General features: G+C 32.5%; 1 protein-coding gene across 1 annotated transcript in view; it reads left to right on the forward strand.

The window, feature by feature from the left end:
- LOC129218984 (uncharacterized) overlaps positions 1-27,787 on the forward strand; it is a gene marked incomplete in the record, with an annotated part of 259,059 nt that overhangs the window by 68,296 nt on the left and 162,976 nt on the right. Inside the window, 1 exon segment of the mRNA XM_054853306.1 lies at positions 27,521-27,591. Within this exon segment, the coding sequence (XP_054709281.1) occupies positions 27,521-27,591 (71 nt within the window).

A 27,787-nucleotide genomic window follows, 5' to 3' on the forward strand; every position in this document is an offset into this window, starting at 1 on the left:
CAGTTATAACTTGATCTCAAGCAAAAAAAGAAACATATAAAGCAAAATAAAACCTTAAAAAAAATAAATAAACATCATCTTTTCTTCATACCACATAATAGTAAAATTCCGCTAGATGGTAATATCATTTTCCTACGACTCCATTTCTCTTATCGTTTCAAAATTTTAAAAATAAATTAAATAAACAGTGGAAGAAAAATGACTTTTCTTAATAAGCTAAAAATTAATCTCCCCGTATAATATGGAAGGGCTTCTAGCCAATGCATCAAGATTTTACAGAACAAACTTTCTTGGACCAATTATTATTTTAAATCTCGAGTTTAAAAAAAAAGCATATAAAATAAAATAAAACCTTAAAAAATAATAAATTAACAGAAACGTTCCTTACCACATAATAGTAAAATTCTACTTGTTAATAACAAAATTTTCTACGACAGCATTTTCTTTAACTTTTTAAAATTTAAAAAATAAATGAAAAGAAGAATAGTGGAAGAAAAATGACGTTTACTAATCAGTTAAAAATAAATTCCTCTTTAGAATTTGGAATGAATTCTGTCCAGTGTCTAAAGTTTTTACATAGGCTAGCTTTCTTGGACAAATTATTTTAAATCTCAAGTAAAAAAAGGAGCATATAAAGCAAAATAAAACCTTAAAAATAATAAACAGAAACGTATCTTCCTACAACATAATAGTAAAATTTCACTAGATGATAATATAATGGGGTTGTTTCCTTCAGTCAAAAGTACTATTTTTAGTCACTGAAATTGATAGAATTAGTAAAAAAAATAACATGGACCCAGAAAATACATTTATTTTCCCAACAATTATTTTTTTATTTAAGTTTTTAAAATTAATCTTTCATACAAGGCGTGGTCTTTATCACATCACAAATGATGCTCTTTGACGCATCTTTGTACCGCGTTTCCACCTTATGATAATCAAGAAGCGAATTAAAATTGCGCTCTACGCTTGCTATAAACCATAGCGTTGCCAATACACGTGAGTAAAGATGCGATTAAATATTTTGTTCTGTGAATGGCAACACTGAATGGCATTTCATCATTTGTGATGTCATCAACAGAAGCATTAAAAAATGGAAGCGCTCTGATTTAAATAATTTTTTTAAAATATAAAACAAATTATTTAAAAAATGGTCAGATCCTATATTTTTAAGCATGCTCTTTCAGAAATTTTTTTTTAAATTTTGGAAACGACCCCATTCCTACGACTTTGTTTTTATAGCGTTTTAAAATTAAAAAAAATAAGTGAACAGTGGAAGAAAAATGACATTTTCTAATCAACTAAAAAGTAATCTCCCCGTAGAATATAGAATGAGTTCCAGCCAATGTTTAAAGTTTTTACAGAACAAGCTTTCTTGGACCAAGTATTTTAGATCTCAAGTAAAAAAGAAGAAGCCTATAAAGCAAAATAAAACCAAAAAAAACAATAAACAAACAGAAACGATTCTTCCTACCACATAATAGTAAAATTCCGCGTGACGGTAATATAATTCCTACGACTGCATCTGTCTGTGGACGTTTTTAAGTTACCTTTGAAATGACGCGCAACAGCCGGCTCTCAGGTGTTGGCACAGCTTGTACGACGTCTTCGTTGCGTCAGCTACCGACGCGTGCTCGAAACAAGTGATTTACCGACTCCACCACAACCACGAGGAATTGCCGATTCGGCTTGTTTCTCGTTTCGGCAGATGTGTGAAATGGAATACACTAGTGAGAGACTTCTTTGAGGATTACAATTAATTTTGGCGTGTGGGACACTGAGATTCAGTAAGTTTTGATTTGCTCCTTGACTTTTATTTAATGCTAGTGGTACCAGCACGGTTTTGCCCGTAGTAGAAAATTAAAAGATGATTTTGTTCGCTTGTATATTTACAAATAATGGATGACGAATTTCTTGCCAATTTGTTATGTTCATTTGCTCGCCCATGTTACGGTTCCACGTTATGATGACTTGGAAATTTACTCATCCATCTTTTGATAATTTTGCTCGGGAAAATGTTCTTAAAATTGGAATAGAAAAAGAACAAAATCGAATTTTCAAGAAATCGCTTCGAGGTGCACACCCCCATGCAAAATTTCAAGAAAATCTGCCGAACGGTCTAGGCGCTATGCGCGTCACAGAAATCCTGACAGAGAGAGATCCGGACAGAGAGACTTTCAGCTTTATTATTAGTAAAGAAAGAAAAAAAACTTTCTAACTAGTATTGGTATTCAGTTTTGTTTTTCAATATGACTAAAATGTTTAGGACACCCACCAACGACACAGCAAGTATAGTAAAAACTGATGAAAAATAACTAGAGTAATTGCGTCCAATGTTGACAGAACAGTAGTAAGGATGAATGATTATCTCCGTTACTTAGAGACTACTACTTTTTTTTAAATAATAATAACAAGTAATAATTGTGAATACATCCGAATAGAAAGAAACAATTTATTTGCATACACAGAAATCTTGAAAGCATGTTTTAGAAAATACTTGAATTTAAAATTTATTTCACATGAGTAGAATAGCGATGAATCAAAGGGTAAATGGAAAAGGTGACTCATTGAGAAACTGATGCAGAAACATAACTCACAGATAGGCAATCAGTTTAACGACTTAAAACGTTCTGCAGGAAAGATTCTCCATCTGAGGCCCAAATGTATCAGGTGATACATTGAATGCTCCAGAATTTTTCTATAATATTTTAAATGAAAAATCGCACAAGAACTAAACAATTCGATAATGGGGTTGTTTCCTTCAGTCAAAAGTAGTACTTTTAGTCACTGAAATTGAATGAATAAGCGAAAACAATAACATGGACCCAGAAAATTCTTCCATTTTCCCAACAGTTATTTTTTTATTAATTTTTTTTAATGTTCGAGTTTTCAAAAAAGGCGTGGTCTTAATGACGTCATAAATAATGCTCTTTGGCGCATCGTTGTACTGCGTTTCCACGTTATGATTCACAAGAAGCGAACTAAAATTGCGCTCTACGCTTGCTGTCATCCATATCGTTGCCAAAAGAAGCGAATTAAATATTGCGCTCTGTGAATGGCAACAAAGAATGGCATTTCATCTTTTGTGATGTCATCGACAAGAAATGTAAACAATGAAAGCGCACCGATTTAAGTAATTTTTTTAAATATTAAACTTAAAAAAATTATTTAAAAAATGGTTAGATCCTATGTTTTTAAGCAAGCTCTTTCAGAATAAAATACTTTTAAAATTTTGGAAACGACCCCATTCGTGCAAAATAGGAGTACATACAAAGTTGAATTAATATCAAAATCTATAGCCTTCAAGAAAGATAGGAAGAAATCAAGCATTGCGCGACAAAAATACCAGGGAAAGGTAAAAAACATAACTAAATGCTTTTACTAACTTTCCAGGTGACAAAAAACTAGTTTAAACCAGTTACTTTGCGTTTGTAGAAATGATGGAGAGGAGAGTGTAAGATCATTAATGTAATGTTGGAAGTTATTAACGTGGAAAGTTACTAAATGTGTTTAGTAACTTTTCACGTGACAAATAAAGCTGGTTGAAACTAGTTACTCTGCGTGTGTAGAGCTGATAGAGAGGAAGGTGTAAGAGCAATAATCTAATTTTCGAAGTTACTAAACGTGGATAGAAAGACAGTAACGGGAAAGTAAGTGAGTGCTTTCAGTAACTTTTCACGTGACACATAAAAGTAGTTGAAACTAGTTATTTTTCGTGTGTAGAGCTGGTGGCGAGGAAGATATAAGTTCAATAAACTTTGGTAAACAACTTTTTTCCCTGTGTCATCGTCAAGCAATGATGACTCCTACACAGTTGTTTGGAAGTAAGCGAAACTAGCAGAATGTCTTTTTTATATTTTCTTAACTTCACTCACCGGTACAGTTACTTTGTTTTCATTCACTTCGTGCTTCTATTTACTCAAACTGAACCTATTTTTTAAAAAAATGTAGAATGAGTGTATACATAAATGATTTTCTGAAAAATGTAGTGATTTAACATCTTCATGTGCGAACATGAAAATGTAGATTGTGTGATTGAACAAGGTAAATTATAATAACAAATAGCATGAGCAAAAAAACAGGTAAAGTATTGTTGCAATTAATTTTTTCTGGGGTGTTGGAAAATTAATTTTACCCCAAATTAGATACATGATTACCTGAACTTAATATGGTTGACAGACCAATTTTAATTTTTATTTTAAATGTATATTTCGTAAATAAGATCACAAATTATAATAACAAATCTAAGAATATTTTACCGTTATTGCAAATTAATTCGATCGGAATTGCTCCCAACTTTATTTTAAAACATAGAGTTTCTTCCTCAATAATGTATTTCGGTTGTTGATAGAAAAATAAAAATATTCAAAAATATTCGTTCCTTCACACGTAAAACTAAATAAATACTAAAAGTTAGTAACTTTTTACTCTCAATTCTAATTGAAAAAATCTTTTATTTGTAAACTAAAAAGTATCGCCTCTTTTTTTTTCTTCCACATAAAAAGTATCTCTCTTCACTCTGAAAGAAAAAGGTTATTTTTTTCTGTCACGTTAAAAATGAATCAGTTGTTAAATTAGTTGTAATTCCAATTAATTGGAAAAAAAATTCAACATTACGAAACTTAACAAAAGTGAAAACAAAAAATACTTTTGAAGAAACGGCTAATTCTCTTTACGTTAAATGCTTCTAAATTAGTTTTTCAGAAATTAATTTAGACAATTCTCTCTTTTATCATTGTTGGGGTTTAAATGACACATTTTTCTTATTGGTATTATCCCATACATACTAGACTTCAAGTGTTTTGTTTTAAATGATTTTTAAAAATTTAATTCCCAACTTTAGTTTTTCTGATTGAAAGATCGAATGAAAATAATTCAACAGATTTTTTTTTACTACATATCACTATTTTTGCCACTTCAGTCAAGCGTATTTTTTTAAACCTTGAAATAAATAATTACTTCAAACGTAAATAACTCAAAAATAATTACTTCTTATTTCGATTTCAACCTCTATCATAGACAGACATTAATTAAACCCCTTAGGTCTAAATAAAATTACCCCGCAAGCAGTGGCGTAGCTACAGTGATTGCCGCCCGGGGCGGTCCCTCAACTTGCCGCCCTTTCGTTGTGAAATAGCTTATACACAAATCTCTCAAACGTGTTTAAATTAAAACTAGCAATTTAATTGAAGAAAAAATAAGACCTTATTATTCTCTATACACTTTCAAAAGAAAAAAGCCGGGGGGGGGGGGATAAGGGCCCACACTTGGAGAAAAATGCTAAATTTAAGTCAAAACCGCAATTTTAGTAAAGTTTTTAGAAAGGGTGGGTTGTGTGTGTGTGGGTTTGCACCAGATTTTTTTTCAAAATCAGTCTTTTTTAGTGTTTCTTTGTTGACGTTAGGGGATCGGTAGGCAACGAAAGGAAATTTCACGAAATTTTAAAATGCAGCTTAGCCTACTTAGAAGAAGTCAAGGGAATCGGGAATGGTCGGATACTCAATGAGAAAATTTTAAGCTCCTAAATATGCAATTTTAGGCTATCTTTGGCAACGCAATTTCAGTTGTATTATAACGCAGTTGTAGGAGTTAGGGGAAAGAGGGGCGCCGAGTTTTCTTACTGAAATTCTTTTTTTAATTGAAATCAATTTTAAGGGCATCTTTGGTGGTTTGGAAGAAAAGGGAAAGTTCGGATTCTTTCTTTGGAAATTTTTTGGCACCGAAGTCTCAAAAACTCAATTCCAGGCTGCCTTTGGTGACTTCTTTGAGAGGTTCCCTAATGGCTTAAAAAATGTTGTGAAGCCCCAAGCGGTTCTCTGCTGAGAAATTTCCGTAATTAACGTTCGACTTTGGCCTTTGTTTAATAATGTTAGGAGGAAGAGGAGTCAGAGGGAGGTTTCCCTCTAAAAATCATTCTTAAAGCTGAATTTCATTTTAGACTATAAGTTAGAAGGAATTGTTAGCAAACCCTCGTACTCACGCAAATTTCTAAGAAAGAAAACTTTGGGCTATTTTTGGGGACGCAAGGAAAAGGGGTGAAGAGAAATTTTAAAAACGCAGTTTTAATCTTAGGAGACATAAGTTGAGAGGGGGAGGGCGACTAAGATATCTTTCTCGGAAAAATTTCCAAATTGAGTCCTAAAAACGTATTTTAGGCTACATTTGATCACTTGAGGATATCAAGGACAATCAGGATTCAAATGCTGTTTTCACAAATTGATATTGAAGTATCGAAGCTCTAAAAACGTAATTTTTTAGCTAGAAGTTGAGACTTTAGAAGAGAAGGTGGGAGTTTTCTCCGGGAAAGTTTTCAGAATTGAAGGCCTAAATATATGCTTTTTGGCTGTATTTACTACGTTAGGGCCAGGGGCTTGGCCCAGAAATTTTCCAACATTAAGGTCTAAAAACGTATTTCTAAACGTATTTGGTGATATCGGGAAAAAGGATAAGATATTAAAGCGCTCTCCCGGGGGGGGGGGGCCTAAAAACATTTCCGCACTGTTCGACTGCAGATTCGGGGTGGGAGAGGTTCCCGACCGGAATTACATATTTGAAACTGAATACTTTAAAACGCATTTTAGACTATGTTTGGATAAGTTGAGGGTCCAACTCAAATGTTGAAAAATGAAATATGCTTACCTTCCATAAAGAATAGATTAACATGTGATCTAAAATTGTCGGATAGATTATCTACTCGCAAAAGCGAGAAAACGGAAATCTCTTATACTTCGTTTGCAGAAGAGAACTCTTGTAAAGAGTGGGAAATCAAAGCAAACTCTGAAACATGTAAAGTGTGACGAGCAATAAATTGTTTCGTGTAACATTTAACCCCTCCCCCCCCCCCTTTTTTTTTCTTACTCTTGTCACCATTTTCCTGAAGTAAAAAAAGGGGAAATTTTTGTTTCACGAGCAGACTTTCAAGAAACTCTTAACTTAAAATCCTGTATTAGCTTTTTCTTATAACAAAAATTGGAAAATTTCATTGTTTTTGTCTTCCTGAAGTTAACTTCTAGTCTAAATAACAGGTTTTAAAAAAAAAAAAATACTATGCACTTTTCATATTGCACTCAAAAAGGCAAAATAACTTTACTGGATCAGAATGGAATATTTAAGTATTATTCCTTTAGTTTTCAATTATTCCAATAAAATGACACCGCAAACGAAGAAAAGAGCGGCTCAAGTCAGGTAGATAATTTCTTATTATTATCGAGCTTACAATCATAAATTTGAGCGTTGAAACAGGCATATTTTTCTGGAAAAGTTTGGTTTAAAATGACTTGAGCCGCACTTTTCTTCGTTTGTGGTGTCGCTTTCTTGGAATAATTCAAAACTACAGGAATACTTAATTTGTCCATTATGTCCCAGAAAAGTTATTTTGTCCTTTTGAGTGCTTTAAGAAGATATTTTCTTGCTTGCAATAATAGATTAAAACCATAATTTCCTTATTTAGAAAATACATTTAATTATTTCACATCAAAAGGGTCAATTTGCCGCCCCTAGAAAAGTGCCGCCCGGGGCGGACCGCCCCCTCCGCCTCCCCTTAGCTACGCCACTGCGCAGTGACATTAGACACAGACATTACAAAATTACTTTTCATTTTATGGTTACATCCTCCACCTGACTTTTCACTTCAAATATAAATGGAATGAAGTAAAAAACGATTTTCATAAAAAAAAAGGAGCGAAATGATTCAAAAACATCTTTACCATGCGGGTTTTTTACTTTCTTCTATATCTAATATAGAAGAAAGTATTGGATTCGTGCAAATTTTCGAATTTCGAATTTTGACGGATTCGAACGTTTTGAGGTGTGCTGAGTCCATTTCGACTATTTTTGGAAAATGTCTGTCTGTCTGTGTGTGTGTGTGTGTGTGTGTGTGTATGTGTGTGTGTGTGTATGTGTGTCACGTCTGTGTGTGACCAGTTTTTTTTGGCCGCTCTACAGCAAAAACTACCGCATGAAATTGAACGAAATTTGGTACACATATGTGCCCCTATGTGAACTTGTGCCCATTGTTTTTTGGCGCGAATTCCTCCAAGGGGGGTGGAGCAATGGGACGTTTTTTGAGTTACGCGTGCTTGCTATTCCTCAGGAAGTAACTGGCGGAATCAAACAAAATTTGGTCCATATGTTGCCCCTAACAGGAGCAGGTGCAGATTCAATTTTGGTGTCAATAGCTCAAACGGGGGTTGAGTTATAGAACGTTTTTTGTCGTTAATTGTGACTGCTGTATCTCAAGAAATAACGAACGGAATCAAACAAAAAATTTTTGACAAGTAGCCCTTAGTGGGTATAAGAGCTGATTTAATTTTGGTGTCAACAGCTAAAAAGGGGGTAGCGCAATCGCCCGTTCTTTTTTTCCATTGTGAGTGCCCTATCTCAAGAAGTAATGCTACGTTCTGGTTGAAATTTGGAATATATGTGAATCCATACGTAAACAGGCTTTGGTTCAATTTTGAATCCAATCGCTCCAAGGGGTGTTGATTTTTTTTTTTTTTTTTTTTTTTTTTTTGCGAATAAAAATAGTTTTATTAATGCAACAATAAGAAAGATAAATCGTAATAGATTGTCGTCTGCGTATTTCTCGTGATTTTAATTGTATGGAAATGATCGGAAATATTATCTCAACTAGGGGGCTATCGCCCCCTGCTCGCCAACCCCCGGAACTGCTTACGCAGTTCCCTGTGGATCGCTTCGCGATCCATGCTCGCTTCGCTCGCTCGCTGTATGCCAATACATTAGCCTAGCTAAAATTTTCCGTAAAAATTAAAGTTGGTAATTGCATTTAGGTCACCATCCATTTAACCAATATGAAAATTACGTTCATAATGTTAATTTGTCTGCTTTAGCCAGATTTTCGACAGTTTAACTTTGCTGTATGTAAGATGACTGCCTTGGCAATGTGCACAACTTTACCATTATAGATACAAAAGTGTCTGTCATTGCTTTGGAGAGATTGCACTTCTACCTGTTGGTCCGCGGAAGGTATTTTATTTCCCTTCTACCACCCATTGGAAAACCAATGAAGGCATTCCCCTATCCGCCACCTGGGGACGCGCCCTCTAGGGGTTACAGGCTCCCCCGAGGGATGTATTTACATTATTTACACTCTTATATATTTACATATTTACACTCTTATATATTCTAATCTGAGAAAACTTCCTCATATACACAATTAAAAATGTCCCGTTTGGGAGCCACAACTGACACTGCTTCAAAAGATCTTGTTCTTGATAATGCCACATAGAGCTGGCCATGACTAAAAACAGGCTCAGAGAGCACCAAACATATTTTCTCAAACGTTTGTCCTTCTTGTTGTTATTCTGAATCCTTGCCACGTCACGAACAAAAAATGGTTTAACTAAAAACGCGAAAACTCGCCAAGGCTACTTTGCTTGCACAATACTAAAACTACTATAACCCTAAACAAATTTGGCGAAACCTTTCAGCTGAGAATAAAAGGAATAAAGTAAATTCTTTCTCGGTTATTCATTTTGAACTGAACTGTCGTACTGAAGCAGAGAATAGACGACGCTCAAAGCGCCTACGCGTTCAAAACAACATTGCCGATGAACATGATTGTGGAGCAATGTGTGAAGAATGCGAATTTTGTGGTGCTCTTTATTGGCAGAAAGAGCGTAATACTGCAAATAAATATACTAAATGTTGCCATGACGGAAAGGTGCGGTTACCGGCATTGTGTGACGCACCTGATCTGTTGAAGGAACTGCTGACTGAAAATTCCCCAGCCGCTAAAAATTATCGGCAGCGAATCAGAGAATACAACTCTGGAAATGGCTCGTCTTAAATTGGATTCAAGAACGGTTTCCTGCCTTCTTTGAGCTTTTCTTTGCTGATTAAGGTTGAAATGGGCCACAGCCCGACTCAAACTCATCTCAAAAAAAAAAAAAGTTCGTTGAGTATTCTGTGATTCAAGATTTCAAAACAACGTAGAAGTTTGTTTACATGATTTATCGGCGAAGCGTTGCCAACAGAGGTTTAGAAATTCACCCCTTCATTTGCCGGCACGTAAGAGAATTATATATATAGATGATTTAAAATTTTTAACTGTTGCCATCTTATGTTTGTTAATAATTAAAATATTAGTAATTAATTCAAGTAAGGCTTTTAAAGTAACTTTCAATTTTCGCTCTTTGTTTTGTTTTTACAATAATTCAGACATTGGGATGGTCTTCAAGTTTTTGCATGTGTAATTTTGTTTTTGTTAGGAATATTGCTTCCACGTCAAGCATGGGGAAAAAGGAAAAATATAGAAGAAAGTTTCGTGATGGCCACAACATACTAGTTTTTTACTGTTATAATGTTATAATCAACACCAATACTATAGTTATGTAGTATTTAGCAATACATTTCTTAATAAAATAATCTAAAAACATCAGTTAAAGCAACTTTAGTTAAAGCAACATAACCCTCTATTCTGTTAAATTATTTCCTGTTCAGAAACTTATTTATGTGCACAGAATGTTAAGGAGTACATTTAACACATACAAGATGGATTTGTTTTGCAAAATTATAATTAACACCAATATTGTAGTAGTGTAGTACAGTTGGCTCTCTGTTTAACGACTTTCAAGGGACCACGAAAAATCGTCCTTAAGTAGAAAACGTCGCTAAATAGAATGCTTTTAAAACTATAGTGGACCATCTGGGACCGTGAAAAGCTGTCTTTAAATAGAAAAAGTCGTTAAGTAGAGCGTCGTTAAACAGAGAGCCAACTGTATTTAGTATTAATTTTTATTAAAATAATCTAAAAACACCAATTATTAGTTAAAGCAACTTAACCTTCTACTGTCAAAATTATTATTTCCTGTGGAGAAACATATTTGTGTGCACAGAATGTTATGTGCACAGAGTGTATTTAACACATACAAGATGTTATTTTTTCCACAGTTTTGTATATATGTTCAAAAAAGGAAATGGCTGAAATACAAGCTTGTATCAGTACCGACCACCTAAATGTAAAGCGACCATAATGCACCACTCAAGTAACAGGTTAACAAAGGAGAAAATGCTCTTACAGGGTAATACAATGGTGAAAATTGATGTGACCTTAGAGTCACGGTAGACAGTATAGAGTTAAGACATAGTTGGCTATCATAAGATATAGGTGGCACACAATGAAGCAACCACAGCAATTACAGATTAGGATTTCATCGCTACTCCACCCCCGCTACGTTAGACGTGTGGTGCCCTCACAATCCCTAATGGAACAATTCCTGACCACTTAGGGGCCATTCATTAATTACGTAAGGATTCCGAGGGGGGTAGAAAAATATCTATATACTCTTACTTTGTGGGGGGGGGGTTCAACCCCGTTCTTGCGTAATATTTTCTAAGTCGATGTTTTACATTTAAAATCGCGAGGTGAAGTGGTTTGAGAGGGATTACATTTCATTTGTGTCTGGAAAGTAAAAAACGTATTAGGATGAGCTGTTTTTTACTTGTTTTACAAAGAATGAATAGTGCAAAATATACTAAAAGGATCGCACTATGTATGGCATGTAATATTTTTACTAGTATATTGATATTATATTAGTATCGCAGCGTATCATACACAAAAAATGTCGAAAAGACATTCAGTCATTTTAGTAAATATTTCTTTACGCGAAAAGGTTTAGCTTAATAATAGTGAATTTAATTTCGATTCCAGTGATATAAGATTCGGTATTTTATTATTTTGAAAAACGAAACGGAATCTTACGTAAGAACAGGGTAAGGGGTTTAAAAAATCTTATGTACCCTTACATGGGAAGAGGGGGTCAAAAATTGCCAAAATCATACTTACGTAATTAATGAATGGCCTCTCACGACTCTAGACGCCGTGGTTTCAGATAAAAGAACTGGTCTGGTGAAGCTCATTCCCCGCACATTATGCCCCCTCAAAGCCGCTGAGCAAATACAGATCTGATCAAACATCTGTAAGGGGTTAAAGGTGGGAATTTAGCGTTACCCAGGTCGCACCACGTGGAGGTCCTCACCATTACGGTCCATATATAGATGGTAAACTGTTTGATTCATCAGTTTCTTCTGGAATAGACACTTTGTAGCTTATTCTGATCAATAGAGATGAATTCATTATCTATATATAATTGATTAGGTTTAATATCAAAAACAGTTAGTTCAACCTGTTAGTTACAATGAGTGTAGCTGCTACTTCACAACCTAGGATGCATTTAATAAATGTTATGAAAGAGGGAAATTTATCCCGGCGCTATTACTTTTCAATCAAATTATTCAAGAGTTAACTAACACACATCTTTTGCCTTTTCATTTTTATAACAATACTAGGCAGTCCGAATATTTTGTAGTCCGGTTTTAATTAGAGCAAATCATCATGGTTCGACTGCATTTATGCTATTTGAAGACGTGACAACAAAACACGAAGATTTCTAAGCTATTGAAAATTATTTAGATAGCATGTGGGGTCTACTTTCCCGTAAAAGTTTTTTCTAAGCCATTTTTTCACCAAATGTCTTGAAAATCGGTCGACAAGCAACACATAGAGAAAAGAAAGTTTTTTTCTTTCTTAGTAAAGTGTTTTTGTTTTTCTCTTTCATAATAATAAAATTTCTTGAACTATGTTTCTATCACGTTTCACTTGTGTGTATGTATTCAAGTAATAAACAAAGATTTTTTCTTTGGAAAATGTTTTTTATTTATTTACTTATCTAGTTTATTTTTCCATAACATTTTTTTTCATTTTTTTTTTTTTTTTGCTTATTAGTCGAAGATATATATTTTTTAATCATTTGTAGCTTTTTTCGTTAGCAAATGTACATGACCCCAAAAATTAATATTTCAAAAAAATTCATATTGTGGGGAGATTCGGATAGCGATTATTTAGTCCCTCCATTCGCTGTATTTTTCTATTACCAAATGATCAGTTTCTCAACAAATTATTTTTGTATTAACAAAGAGCAGTTTGGTTTTAGAAAGCTTTAAAGTAATAGTTCTTTTGTTTCATTTTAAAACATTTCTTAACAATTATTCACAAACTACATTTTTAACTGTCCACAAACATTGCGCTACAATATGCACATACATGTACAAAATATATTCTTCTGAGAACAAGTAAAGACATTTATTTCTCATTAATAACAGGGTATGAAACATTACATAATCATCTTTTAGGTGATAGAAAAATTTATATTCGGAAGCTTTACATGAGTATTATCGTATGTAGTTGCTTCTACTAAATCTGAATTTCAAAAACATTTTGCTTATCGAAATCAATCTTCAAAGTGAAAAGCCATTAAAAAAAAAAAAAAAAAAGTTGCCATTATGTATTACAGATTTCTGACTACCTGACTGTCCCAAAACATATGGGTTCCCAAATGTAATATGTGTTATGTAGGATGTACATAATACATATACATCCCATATGTATATGTATTATGTATGGGTTCCATGGTATATTTAATACCGAAAAATTCTTTTAAAAACAGAGAGATTTATTGTTATGTACTTTCTTATGAACTAGAAAATTGCCCGTCAATGTATGACGGGTGAAAATTGCTTCTACATTTGAACGAAGCCATTGCCTGTCTGGTGATATTTTAAAAGTTGAAATGTTAAACCTTACTCCAATGGATTAACCCTAAAGGTAGCGTTCATTGTTGACCGTTTTTTCGTTTCTTCATTCCCCTGAAATGACACAGTCTTACCAGTAAAACAGTTAAATTACCGGGTCGAGTTCAGCCTTGTCACAAGAAAGCCTTTCCCTGCATGTTAAACATTTCCAAAATATATTATCAACCTATCATGCCGTGGCGCGAGTTTCATTGTTGATGACGTCAGCAATGTTACTCGATCATTATCATATATGTATGAGGATATGCAAATGACAGGAAACTCTGATTAAAATATATTTTAATTATCTTGATTTTCCCTAGTGAACTAAATTTTCATAATGGGATCGTTTCCAATATTTTAAAAGTATTTTTTTCTGAAAGAACATGCTTAAAAACATAGGATCTAACGATGTTTTAAATAATTTGTTTAAATTTAATATTTTTAAAAAATTACTTAAATCGGCGCGCTTTCATTGTTTACGCTTCTGTCCGATGACATCACAAATGATGAAATGCCATTCATTGTTGCCATTCTCAGAACAAAATATTTAATTCGCATCTTTACTCACGTGTATTGGCAACGATATGGTTGATAGCAAGCGTAGAGCGCAATTTTAATTCGCTTTTTGATTATCATAATGTGGAAACGCGGTACAAAAATGCGACAAAAAGCATCATTTGTGACGTCATCTAGACCACGTCTTGTTTGAAAAATCGGACATTTTAAAATATTAACTAAGAAATAACTGTTGGGAAAATAAAAAATTTTTTGGGTCCATGTTCTCTTTTTTTTTTTTTTTTTTTTTTTTTTTTTGTGCTTATTTTGTCAATTTCAGTGACTAAAAGTACTACTTTTGACTGAAGGAAACAACCCATTATGTCTAATTTATGCTAGAGTGCCTGGTAACTAAAAAGAACCGTAACCTCTTTTCTCGTAAATTGAAACACGATTTCAAAATAAAGATTAATATAAGGCGTAGATTTTTTTTTAATATCATGAAGGAAAGAGAAATGAACAATAAATAAATAAATACAGTAAAAAATTAATTTTATGAAACGCATTATAATTAAATTTCTCATTTTTCGTTGAAAAAAATGTAAATACGAATTGGGTTTAAAACTCGAGTTCAAATTTTTAATAAACTATCCGTAAACCATTTGACTGCTCCAATCATTAAGTAACTCCAAGTTTAGGATCCGATATCAAAGTAAGTAAAAAATAGTTAATTAATGAAGAACATTGGACAATCTAACCCCTATTACGCATTAACTTTAAAATAAGGACGAGTTAGTCGAGTAAAAATTTATTGAGAAAGACAAGCAATGACTTTGCTTCGGATTGAAAGAAAAAAGGAATTGTTAGCAACTAAAAAGGACAGCGTTGCGAGCAAAAAATAGCGTGAAAAATGAAAATGGCATACCTCGAACGTGTTAAGAATTGAATGTTTCTGTTGGTTAAAATTAAATGGCAATAAAAAAAAATTCTTTATCTTTTCTTCAATTTTAATTATTTTATACTTGTGTAGAAATTTCTAACAACAAAAACTGTTTTTGATTCCTTTTTTTTTAATTCAAGGATGTGTAACGAACGTATAATTTACTTTGTAATTTTACTTGGTTGGTTTTTACCAACTATTGTTTTTCTTGGAACGTATAATTTTTTCTTAGTAAGTACCTTTTTATTTCAAAGACAAAAAATTTTAGGATTTCATCTTTTAAAAAGTATAATTTATTCATTTAAGTTTTAAACGAAGGATTCAATTACTTTCGGTAAAATAAAAATGAAGTTCGATTTTTCGAAATTGCTCTGTTTGTTAAAACTAAATTTCCCTTTTTTTTAATTGATATATTCCAAATCAAAAGAGTACACCTTTGAAAAAAAAAAGATTATAGACAGTATTTGTAAATACAAATAATGTTTTTTTTTCGATGAAGAAAATTGTAATATTGTAATTTTTTTTCAATTAAAAGCTAAAAAAATAAGTAATAGTTTTATTTTTTTTGCGTAATTGGGTTTTGTCTTACGATTTCAGTTTCAGTTGCCTGCATTGTAGTACATGTACATACACATGTAGTTCATGTTGCAAACATCGAGTATAAAGGAAGCGTGGATGAAGAGAATAGGTCTATATGTACGAAAATATAAATACTTACAAACACTTAACAGATACAAAAGCAAATTGTAAATTAATTATCAAATTCTTTAATTAACGAAATTAGTTGCTCTTTTTTCTCCCCCACAAGAACTATGATTATTTTGATATTTAAACAGACAACAATGGAAAAATAGTTTAACATTTAGTTTCGAAATGCTATTTAAAAATATTTTAGACTTAGTCGTGGTCGTAAATAGATACGTGATCCATATATTTTAGTCAACATATACAATTCAAAACAATTATCCAATCTGGGTTAAAGAAGGTTAAGTTTCAACACGAGATGCAAATATAATGGAAAGGCGTTATTAACAGCTAACTGTGAATTAGTTTCAAAGTGAAAAGTACTAACTAGGTTATCTTTTCGTGCTGATAAGAGAATGGAAATAATAAAATTAACTGTGAAATCGGAAACAATAAACGCAAAGTTTTCCGAAACGAAGCTATGTGACTAATAAAAGTAATTTTGTCTGAACTAGAATCTTGTGGGTAGTGTAATTTATTCTTTCAAATGATCCCCGGGAGCGAATATTAGGAAATTGCGTAAAACTTCTTTCATTGAAAGTTTTTTTTTTTTTTTTTTTGCTAAAACGAAATGTGTTTTGTTTAATTAAAATACGTATGAAGATGAATGTGAAGCAAAGTATGTAGAGGAACAGAGCAGTGTGAAATGGTGCAACACTTTTTTTTTTTCTTCGCCACTATGAAGTATCACACATGTAGTCCGGGTTGGTTCTTTTCTTCTTCTTCTTCTTCTTCTTCTTCTTTTTTTTTTAAAGATTTACTAATAGTATTATGCTGTAAAAGTTTTAGGTTCTTACTCAAATTTTAAGAGGGTGCTCAATGACCCCTCAATTTCATATTAGCCGTAGCATAGAAAATGTCACAATATGAAACATTTAATTTCCCCAGCTGTTTTTTTTTTTTTTTTTTTTTTTGTAAATAATCATTTTATTGCAATGTATATGCATATTGCTCGTGTATATTATAATATGTAGCTTTTTTTTTCCAGTTCAACGTATTTTTTAACTCCCCTCCCCCTACGTATGAAGTTTGGGGAAAGGGGATTGAGCACCATCTTTGAGTTGAAATAGGAAACTAAAACTGTTCCAGTATATTATTATTGATAGATCTAAAAATATTGAGGGGCGCCCTGTTATCCAGAAGAAACTTTCTTTTATATGTATTTTTGAACCACCCTAATGTAATCTACTGCAGTCAGGGAAAAGTTATCTCTAAAAAGCAAAGCAAATGATAATACAAGCAATTTTCAAAACTTGATACTCGCGTTGTAATATTTTGTTCAAAGCAAAGATTATTTTTGTTATTAAATTCTTGTTATTAACATTCTAAATATTGATTAACACAAAATAAATATTCGGTGCAGTATTTATCTAAAAATATAAAATGATATTTCAATGCAAGTTTTGTTATGATATACATTGTTCCTTCTTTATGCAGGGGAATGTGGGGCAAAGTGAAATGGTTAAGATGGCCAAGTTTTTTTTCAAAATGAACAAATCGTAAATTTGTTTTGAAAATTACAGTACATATAGAAAGAACATTGTATTTTATAATTAAACATTCGTTGAAACAGCATTTTTTATTTTTGAGCCTTTAAAAAAATGGAAAATTTTCACTTTTTTTTCATGGTGCAAAGTGAAAAATAAAATATTTTTCTTATGAAATATTTTCTAATATAAAACGATTATTATTTTTAATTATTTTTAATATTTATATTCGATTATTGTTTTTAATCAAACAAATATGTAAATAAAGAGTTGAATGAATAAATAAAAAAATAATGAAACAATGAACGAATAATTAAATAAATAAATCAATTAAAATGTGAACAAAAATAAATGAGTGTGTAAAAGAAGGAATAAATAGGAAAACAAGTGAATAAAGGAATAAATAAATATAAGTGAATTACTAAATGAAGAAATGTAAATGAATTCATAAATAAATGAAAACGTAAGTGATTTATATTAAATAATTGAGTGAGTAAATGAAACAAATTATTTAACTTTGCCCCATCCACTTTGCCCCGTTTATACTTGACTGATTGTACAATTTATTTAAAATACAAATAAACTTAAAATTAACTAAATTATTACTGCGTTGAACATTAGGAGGTCTCAACTAATATTTAAAACGTTAATAACAAGAACTTTATCCTTTTATAGTAACAAAAATAATTTTTGATTTACAACAAAATATTAAAACATGAGTATCATTTTTTTAAAATTGCCTGTATCACCAAATGCTTTAATCTCCGGCAATATTTTTTTCCTGACTGAAACAGACTACATTTGGTACTATATAGTTAAAATAATACCAGATAGGTGGTATTAAAAACCGAGTAAATATTTCACCTTTTCACTTTGTCCCGCTATTTCACTTTGCCCCTTGTTCCCCTACTTTAATTTTCAAAACAAACTTAAAATTAAACATAAGAAATAACAACGTATAATTGCACGAAATTGCAGATTACTGCATACATTTTCATCCATAAGATTAGTTTATTTTGCATTTACAAATGGGTTCCTTGCAACCTCGAACCTTGTGTCGGCAGTAGTTAGCAATTTTGTGCAATTACACGTTGTTATTTCTTATTTTTACTTTTTATGCACAAAGGTATTTATTTATTCAGCTAAACTTTTAATCTGTTCATTTGAAAAAGGTAAGCTATCTTAATTTTACTTAGACCCACACTGCTCTAAAATTTTATTTCCGGTATATGTCTGTTGAATTGAAATTCGAAATAAATCTAATCTTTTACAGTTAGATGTTACTTCCGTCACACCCTTACTCACATTTAATCAACTGCTGTCTTTTGTTCCAACAAAAGAAATTTAACGAAAAAAGGTAGAAGTGTCCGGAAAAAACGCCATTTTTGGAAACGTGCCCTTTTGGGATGGTTTAGTTCATGACGAAAATACTGATGATAGAATCATAAAAATAAGGAACAGTGTACACAATAAGTGTCTTTTTTCGAAGCTTTCTTGTTCTCTAAGAATGTCGTTAGTATTTACAAAAAGGCTTGAGGTGCATTAAAAGAGCTTCGTGTGTCTCTGTTGTTTTATTATTATTATTATTTGAGGCAGTGAGAAGCAAGGGGATGCAAGTGGACTAGTTAAAGTTTCGAGTAAATCGCGTTTAAACATATCCTAGGTAGGCTTTCATTGAATTTTTTTTCTAAATCATGCTGTACAGCAGCACCTACCAGGGCTACTAGTACAATCTCTTGTCCCAAGACAGAGGAGAGGTTCACTTACCATTTGTACTGGTTATCTCCAAATTTTTAATTTTGCCACTTGCATCCCTTTGCTTCTCACTACCTCATTTGTTCTTTACAAGTAACAGAAACAGTAAAACTAGGAAATCAAGGAACCGGGAATAAGGTAAAGGAAATATTGCAAATGAGAAAAATCAGGTGGGAAATACTGTTCTTTACTGCTTATTGAATTTCTTATGAAAAGTCGATCTTTGGTAAAATTTCCTAAACTTTTGATCGTGATTCATCCCTCAGGAATTTTGAACTTGACCCATTCCAGCAGTGCCGGATCTAGGGAGGAGGGGGAAATGCTTAGTTATTAAGGGGGGTCACATTACCTTTCAGACATGTTTTTTTTTTTAATTTAAGTAAATTTCCTTTTTCTTTGAAACCATAACATTCATACTTATTCTGTAATCAATAATTTGTTTTCAAAATTTTATATTATTGCCTGCTTTTTTTAAAAATTCAAAAAAGTTAGGACATTTTCAATTTTTTAAAATACCTAAGGCTTTTTTTTTTGTGTTTTTGCACTATTTAAAAACATTTCTTTGCTAAATGATCACAATAATCATCTCTAATAATCTGTGCATTCATTTGTTTATGTGTTAATTAGAAAACTTTCTGTGACTAATTATGTAAAAAAACTTATTTAAAAAAAATGGTTTTAAAAATATAACATGCTCTAAACATTTGAGTAATTTATAAAATGCTTATCCAATGCACAATTTTGTTAAATATATTATCCTAATTGCAAAAGGTATTGCTCGTAAGCCGAACCTTTAATCGAAAAAAATCCTTAGGGATTCTAATGACATGAAAACACAAAAAAAAAGATCTTAAAAAAAAAGTAATTTAAAGTTTTTCTTTTGCGTAAGAACACACAGCGAGCATGATCTAAAACCCCTCATAACTTCTTAAATATTTGAGCTAAAGCAACGAAATTTTTTCCTTGTGTTTAGAATAGTTTTTAGTTTTGAAATAAGCAATAACAAGGTTTCTTATCGTTTGATCATTTTTTAGGTACTGTAATCCCTTAAATGGTGTTAACTGATAGCATAGCACTGAAATTTTTTTTAAAGGTTCAAACAAATCATAAAGTCATCAGTATTGAAATTCAGTACAAAAGTATTCAAATGTAGTTGCTATTTTGGGATGGAGGAAGTAATAGTTACAGGACTTGTAAAGTGCTTGATGACTAATAGTTATTTTTCTATTAGATGCTCCGTAACATTCATAACAGTAGGGGAGTGTGGGGCAAAGTGAAATGGTTAAGATAAGTTACCTTTTTCAAAATGAACAAATTGGAAATTTGTTTTGAAAATTACAGTATATGAAGAAAAAATAATGTATTTAATAATAAAACTTGATTTCTTTTTCAACAGTAAATTTCTATCTTCCATAAAGAGTGGAAATTTTTCATTCTTTTTCCCCTGTGGAACAGAGCGAAAAATAAAGATTTTTCTATCAAAATACTTTCTAATTGACTGTCAGAAATATATTGATTAAATGAAAGAGCAAATAAAAATAAATAAATGAACAGACAACGAAACAATAAATGAATAAGTAAATAAGTGAGAAAAAATAAATGAGTATGTGAGCGAATAAAAACGAATTCATTAATTACGTCATTAAAATGAATTAGTATATGAATGAATACGTAAGTAATCTAATAAATTATTGAAAAAGTACACAAAATGACCTATTTCACTATAACCTATCAACTTTGCGCCGCATGCAGTTGAGTAATAGTACGAAACATTTAAAATAATAAGCTGAATAATGAATAAATTTATTCTGAACCAAATATTAGTAGGTCTCAGTAATTATTTCAAATGCTTAATACAACAAAAACTTCATCATTTTATATAACAAAAATAATTTTTGACTTAACAACAAAACTCTTCGACTACGAGTATCAATTTTTGAAAACTACTTATATTATCATACGCTTTTATCTTCAAAGATAACATTTCCCTGACTGGAATAGACTACACAATTTACTACATAGTTAAAATAATTCCATATAGGAAATGCTAAAAACAGAGTAAATACTTCACCATTTCACTTTGCCCCACATTCCTCTACTAGTCCAAGACTATGACAAGAATATTTAAGGGTTATCATGTTCCAAAATGCAAAAATGAGGACACATCCATTCAGCGGAGCCAATCACTTCGTTCAAGGCATAATCATAAGGCAAACTACAGAAGCACCCAAAATAATCTGTAATAAAAAAATTTTGAAAAAAAAAAATAGAACCGACTTCAAAATTGCTTTAAAAAGTGAAAAATAATTTTATTCTTTAAACACCATCGATAATATTTTTAAACATAATTTTTGAAGTTGGCGCAAAAACAAAAAGTAAAATCCAGTGTAACCATATGCTTCGTTCATATTTTTTTCAGAAAACATCTAAAGTTAGGAACGAAACATTTATACTAAAATATGCTGTTATCAATGCATAATGTATAAGGTAGAGAAGAAACTGGGCCTGTTTAAATTTATAGTTGTATCTGAGTTATGGTTGTGAATGATTTTGTCTATCGTTTTTGCGCTAACTTCAAAAATTATGTTTGAAAATATTATCGATGGTGTTTAAAGAATAAAATTATTTTTCACTTTTTAGAGCAATTTTGAAGTCGGTTCTATTTTTTTTTTTCAAAATTTTTTTATTTCATTCTTTTTAGTGTAAATATTTCAGAAATAGTAAAAGTAACCATCACGAAACTTCACCTTACTTTTTTCAAAAAAGTGCTCCATACTAAAATATATATATATATATAAAGATGCCTTAAAACTTTAAGCGATTGCCACTAAAAAATTACCCTTGTTCCTCTCTGGAATACATTAGTGTGTTAATTTAATTATAACTATTTAAATATTACGTTTTCCTTAACTAATTTACATTTCACAGCATACAAGTTGCTTGTGATGCAACCCTGTATCTCCTTACTTAAGGCCCTAAAAGGCAAAGGCCTAAGCTGGAGTAAAAAATGTCGCTTTTTCCCATAGTGTCAAAAAGAAAACTGTGGGACAATTCCTTCACTTTTTACTGATAGTTTTAATGAAGAAAGTAGTGCCTGAATGTCAGCTAAGCCTAAAAAATTCGAGCTAAAAACGCGAATAACTGACGCCGTAATTAAGTTAGAGTATTGAAGCAAATTGCGTAGAACGCAGAAAATTCCACCCTTTCCAACGATATATAATATTAATATGTGCAAGTAATTGCCGACCCTTTAATAGGCAATTTACGCGAAATTTGAGCTTAAAAAATTAAATACAAAAAAACTAATTCGAAATTTAAAAAACAAGACCCCAGGTGCAAACCACCGGGACTCGAAGCGATTCTGTACAAAATTGAAAGGCTGTAGGTGCTATGGGGACTCCTGGACGCAGGCCCGCCACAGATTTCCTTTCACAATTTCTCTGACCTTACCATTTTTTCATACAAATAGATGACATTCTGGCATCATGAGGGAAAATACATGTGATAGCTGCAAAAGACAATGAATAAATATTAGCAAAAGAAAATATTAAAAGAAATATTTTTTTCTCAGTGGGAGTACAATAGGTATTATGTTAAAAACAAGAGATTTGCTCTATACCATTACACATAATTTTAACTGTATAAGACAACTCATGGAGATAAGGAATGTTTTTTATTAAATGTTTTTTTTCTCAGTCGACAGCTATGGAAATGTGTGATATGTGTGTATAAGACTGGCATATACCTGATAATAAACCATTTTAACGGAGGTCTCGACTGTGTGACAAACTCTTTTAACTTTTGACTAACTACGTGGTTAAAGTTAATCATTAAAAACCCAAAAGGAATGCGCAATGAAAACAATTATAACATTCTCTTAAAAATTAGGATTTTAAACAATATATTTACTCACTGGGCCATCTTGAAAATGAGGACGTATGGGGGGTCTTTAGCAGATTACATTAGTGATTAGTATCTTTTTACTTCCTTTTACAAAAAAAGAAATAATGTATTCGCGAAAAGAATTTCACTCAAAAATAGCCATTGATTTCCATTTCCCTCACCCCCGAATTAATGTTGAGTTTTTTTTTCAACCCGACCACACGCGGATAAGTGCCTAAGAACGTATAAACACCCGAAATATCCATTTTGACATTCCCCGAGTAAATTAAAACGACTTTTCTCATGACGTCCGTATGTACGTATGTATGTATGGGCGGATGTGCGTATGTTCGTATGTATGTCGCATAACTCAAGAACGGTATGTCCTAGAAAGTTGAAATTTGGTACGTAGACTCCTGGTGGAGTCTAGTTGTGCAGATCCCCTTTTGGTTGCATTCGGATGTTTCTAAAGGGGTCTTTTGCCCCTTTTTGTGGGGAAATCATTGTTAATTTTGATGTATACTCAAGTGGTGTTATAATATCGCGGACACTTGGCGATATATCGCCAGGTTTTGGTCGCCAAGTTTTGTCGCCAAGTTTGCGAAAAATTTGACGGTTTTTTTTTTTTATCTGGTTTCAATTTGGCTTCTGTTGGTGATATTTAGAGAGCAAACTATTGAATCACATTAAAATTGCCAATAATGGGAAAATTACATTAAAACTGGAGTAAAAGGAAGTCATGTGATGCACACATCAGCTCGTTTTTTCATGCCAGTATTCAGTAAAATAACATAATGTTTTTTATATTTGAGCCAATTTATGAACCGTTTATTTCAGAGTAAGTAGTTCTATTTAAGAATATTCGTTCTATAAGAGAATCCTTTCTCAATAAAATGAAAAGAAAAAAATGTGGAAAAAAAGAGTTTTGTTTATTTAACTGTGCTGATCCTAGAGTGGGGACGTTAAAGTGGGGAAAAAAACAGGCCTTCGAATTTCGCTGACGTTTGCTTCGATTTCTTCACCGCTATCTTCGCTTTCCCCCTTGAGTCTGATGTTTCTTTTGTCAGCAAAATAAATTCTTGGAATATAAAATTATTAATGAGATGAAAAAGGCTTTGTGCTTTTAAAGAGCGGGATCTTCCAGGGCGAGATTATACACTATCCATAAAACATAAGAATTCGCTTTCATATGAGTTATTTGCATCACAAGGAATAGTGAACGACGAAGTTTTACGACTTTTGGATTATGCAAGCAGAAGACAACTTAAAGTATTCTTGAATGAGAGCAAAATAGCTGTCAGTTGTACTCTAGCTTCATTCATTGGAGTCCCACGATGAAGATGAGTCTAGGAGAAATACGTTTCGCGGAAGCTTGGAATTCGATGGTGCAGTCTTGCCCGCGCACTTTTAACTGTTCTCTGTCCTACAGACGCATACACACCCAATCGGGAACGGATTGTAAGAAGAAATTGATATAATGTTAAGGCCGTGGTTTTGCTTAACACTCTATAACTACAGTGGACGCCCGTTAATTGAATCAGTGGTTAATTGAATCAACTGCTTTAATGAATTAAATCGTTAAAACCAGAACAAAATCCAGCTTTATTGAATTTTCCACTTTATTGAATCAGCCGCTTTATGGAATCAAAGTGGTTGAGAACAAACATGATTCATGTAAGCGGCGGTCACTGTACATAACTTACAAACATTGGGGATAAAAAAGACATACATTAAAAGTTAAAGATAATTGGCGAGTAAAAAACACCGAATGCAATTGATACACATTTTACGTTTAGATTTTTCTAATTTTTATTATTAATGTAACTTACCAAAACGAAACTTTACTTGATATTCTTACAGTTCGAAGCTCAGTGGCTTAGTGGTTGCGCATCGGGCATCCACAAAACAGATCGGGTTCGACTCTCGGGTTGGACAATGTTGACTCAGCCTTCCATCCTTTCGGTGGGTTTGTAAAAGAGTCCAAGTGTTTCATGCGACATATTACGCAAATGGTGCGTAATCCAAATTTATCCCAAGAAACGCTACTTAATTGTTCCACATGTATCGAATGTTCTTAAGGTCATCATATATGTATTTGTAACACCCTCACCCAGGGCCAGATTAAGGCATGGACTCATGGGGCACAGGCCCGGGCACCAAATCTTCAGGTAAACTTTTAATTGAACTCATTTCATGTCGCATTACAGTAAATTCACAAAAAAAAAAACCTTTAAAATGTAATCTTTTTCGCAAATCTCAAAACCACTACAAGTACAGTCTATATTTACACTATTAAAATTTATATCATAGATAATTTTGATATTTACGGATTACTACAAACGGTTTGACAACATTTTCTATCACAATGCTTAATTATCGTTTAGTATAGCACTTCTCCTTTTTGTAATGTATATATATTGCAATATAACGTACTGCCAAATCTATGTATCTATGTGTGTGAGGCTCTACGCACGTATCAAAATATTTTATTCGCTTCACTATAAAGAGTAATAGAGGGGGGGGGGCAAATAAATTTCATGCCCATTGCCTTCAAAAATCATAGTCATGCCCTGCCCTCACCCCACAAATGAGTTCAAGTGTCTCTTATGAATGTTATTGCAAAGGAACAAGAAATGAAAGCCATTCTCACTGCCTATTTTTACTTTTCATTCGAGCGTTCGAAAGGAACGCCTGTATGCTCTGGAAAAGAGGATGCGCTGTACCGTTCCGGAACATGCATATTTGATTTTAATGAGTATGCAAATGTGCTGGTAAAGCTCTTTTGCGTTTCTCTTTCATTTCTCTAAGTAAACATTCTTGAATAAATGCAATGTACAATGTATAATGAAGATAAGAGAAACACAGTCTCTCTCCGCTCACTTTTTTAAGTTGAAGTAAGACCTCGCGGAAGAAACGACTTCAGCTTAGTTTATTGTAAAAACAAGCAGTTAAAATCTTGAAACGTAAGCAAAAAACGGAAGGAGATTATTATTTCTTACGAAAATAATATAATTAATTCAAGGCAAAATCGAGCAAGTATAAAAACGGGAAAATGAATAATTCATATGTGAGAATGTGTATTAGTGTGCAAGGGCGCCCATATGCAAAATTTTACGGAGGAGAGTAAAAAAAATCCCATGGTTTAGCAGAATATTTTCCCCCTAGAAACCGATTTCAGTACAGATTAGAGATATTAAAATTTGACATTTGTAATAACTTATTCATTAATGGCTGGAAAAGAAATTTTTATACATTTTTGCAAAGAAAAAAGCACTAAAAGCAAGCAATTTCATTTCTAGGGGAGAGGGAGCTTGAGCTCCTACTTGCCCCCTATATGGGCGCCCTTGTTAGTGTGTATTTCTCCACAATCTTTTTAAATATTATAATTTTCCTTCTTATCATCATGCTGCCAAATATATTTTACAGTTTCGACAAATTTATTTTACATACTAACAAAACCTGTTAACCTTTAAAAATTAATATATCTTAGAAAAACCGAAAAAAAAATGCAAGGCGATCAGAAAATGTGTAGAATTATGAAAAAGGTCAGAGGTGATCATAATAAGCAAATATCAGGCAGGCACATATGACCGCAAAAGCGTTACGCGTACATAAAGCCATAAACTGACATATGCGAAACGTAATGTGCAATGATTTATTTGTGACCCGTTTCGCATCTTTCAGTCTGTAGCTTTTGTGTTCATTTAGCGCATCAGCATTACGTTTGCAACCTTGCATTCCTGCATGATTCTAGGTTGTTATCCGCCCCCCCCCCCCTAACATAATCCCACAAAATTTGGAAACAATATTTCAGGTTTCCAATTAAATGAGAAATTCTTGAGCTAAACGAACCGACTTTCTCAAGTGAAGCAGTGAGAAGCAAAGAGATGTAGTGAACATTTTTAAATTTTGAGTAAAACGAGGTTTAAAGATATGATCCTAGATAGGCTTTCATTGATTTTTTTTCTTAATCATGCTGTACAGCAGCACCTGTCATAGCTACTAGTACTATATCTTGCCCAAAGACAGAGGAGAGATTCACCTACCATTTGTACTAGGTGTCTCCAAATTTTTAATTTTGGTACTCGTATCCATTTGCTTCTCAATGCCTCATATGTCATTTAAGTTAGGTTAAATGCTAACGTGGTCTTAAATACATACGAAAAAGAAAATGTCATTATAATAACTAACCAATTTTATTTTCTTCCTAAAATTCAATGCACTGTGTTCTTTTTTATGGTAGTTTAAAAATAACAAACAAATGTTTCGCGTTTTCTCCCCCTTCCAAATGGGGCTGCGATAGACGTTTCAGTCTTCTGGCATTCCTAGTGCAATCGCCTGATATGGCATCCAGTCTTTCATGTGCCACCATTCAGGTGAAGACTCAACGGCACAGATAATTTGGACGCCTATTCTCCACCAGATGGAGGCATCTGGGCTCTCTTCGATACGAAACTGCACTAGGGGTTAAAAAAAAAAGATTGAAGTGAATAATGACTTTTTTATTTATTATCCACCTAATTTTGAAAGCTTGGTTTTTAGAACCATTTTACCCCTACCAAACCCTAACCCCTGTTTTGAAAACAGCATTTTGAATTAAATTTCTTGATTTTTTTTGTTGTAGGTCTAACTGTTGGCAAGGATAAAACGGGTGCTTATATGACCCTGCCGTCTCCCAATGTGCAAACTGCGGATGTAAGTAGAATATCATTCATACATTTATGTGAAAGAAATGTTTTATTTAAGTTTCTTTGCTGAAACGTGATAATGCTTAAACAGGACGCCTGTGATTCTTATCTTGTTTGAGCAAGGTTCTTGTTCTTTGAAGAGAAGATTTCCATAACATGTTCCAAGACATCTTTAACTTTTTCCGTTAGCAAAATTATCATTC

Source organism: Uloborus diversus, chromosome 1 (assembly GCF_026930045.1).
Source record: "Uloborus diversus isolate 005 chromosome 1, Udiv.v.3.1, whole genome shotgun sequence".
Taxonomy (NCBI): domain Eukaryota; kingdom Metazoa; phylum Arthropoda; class Arachnida; order Araneae; family Uloboridae; genus Uloborus; species Uloborus diversus.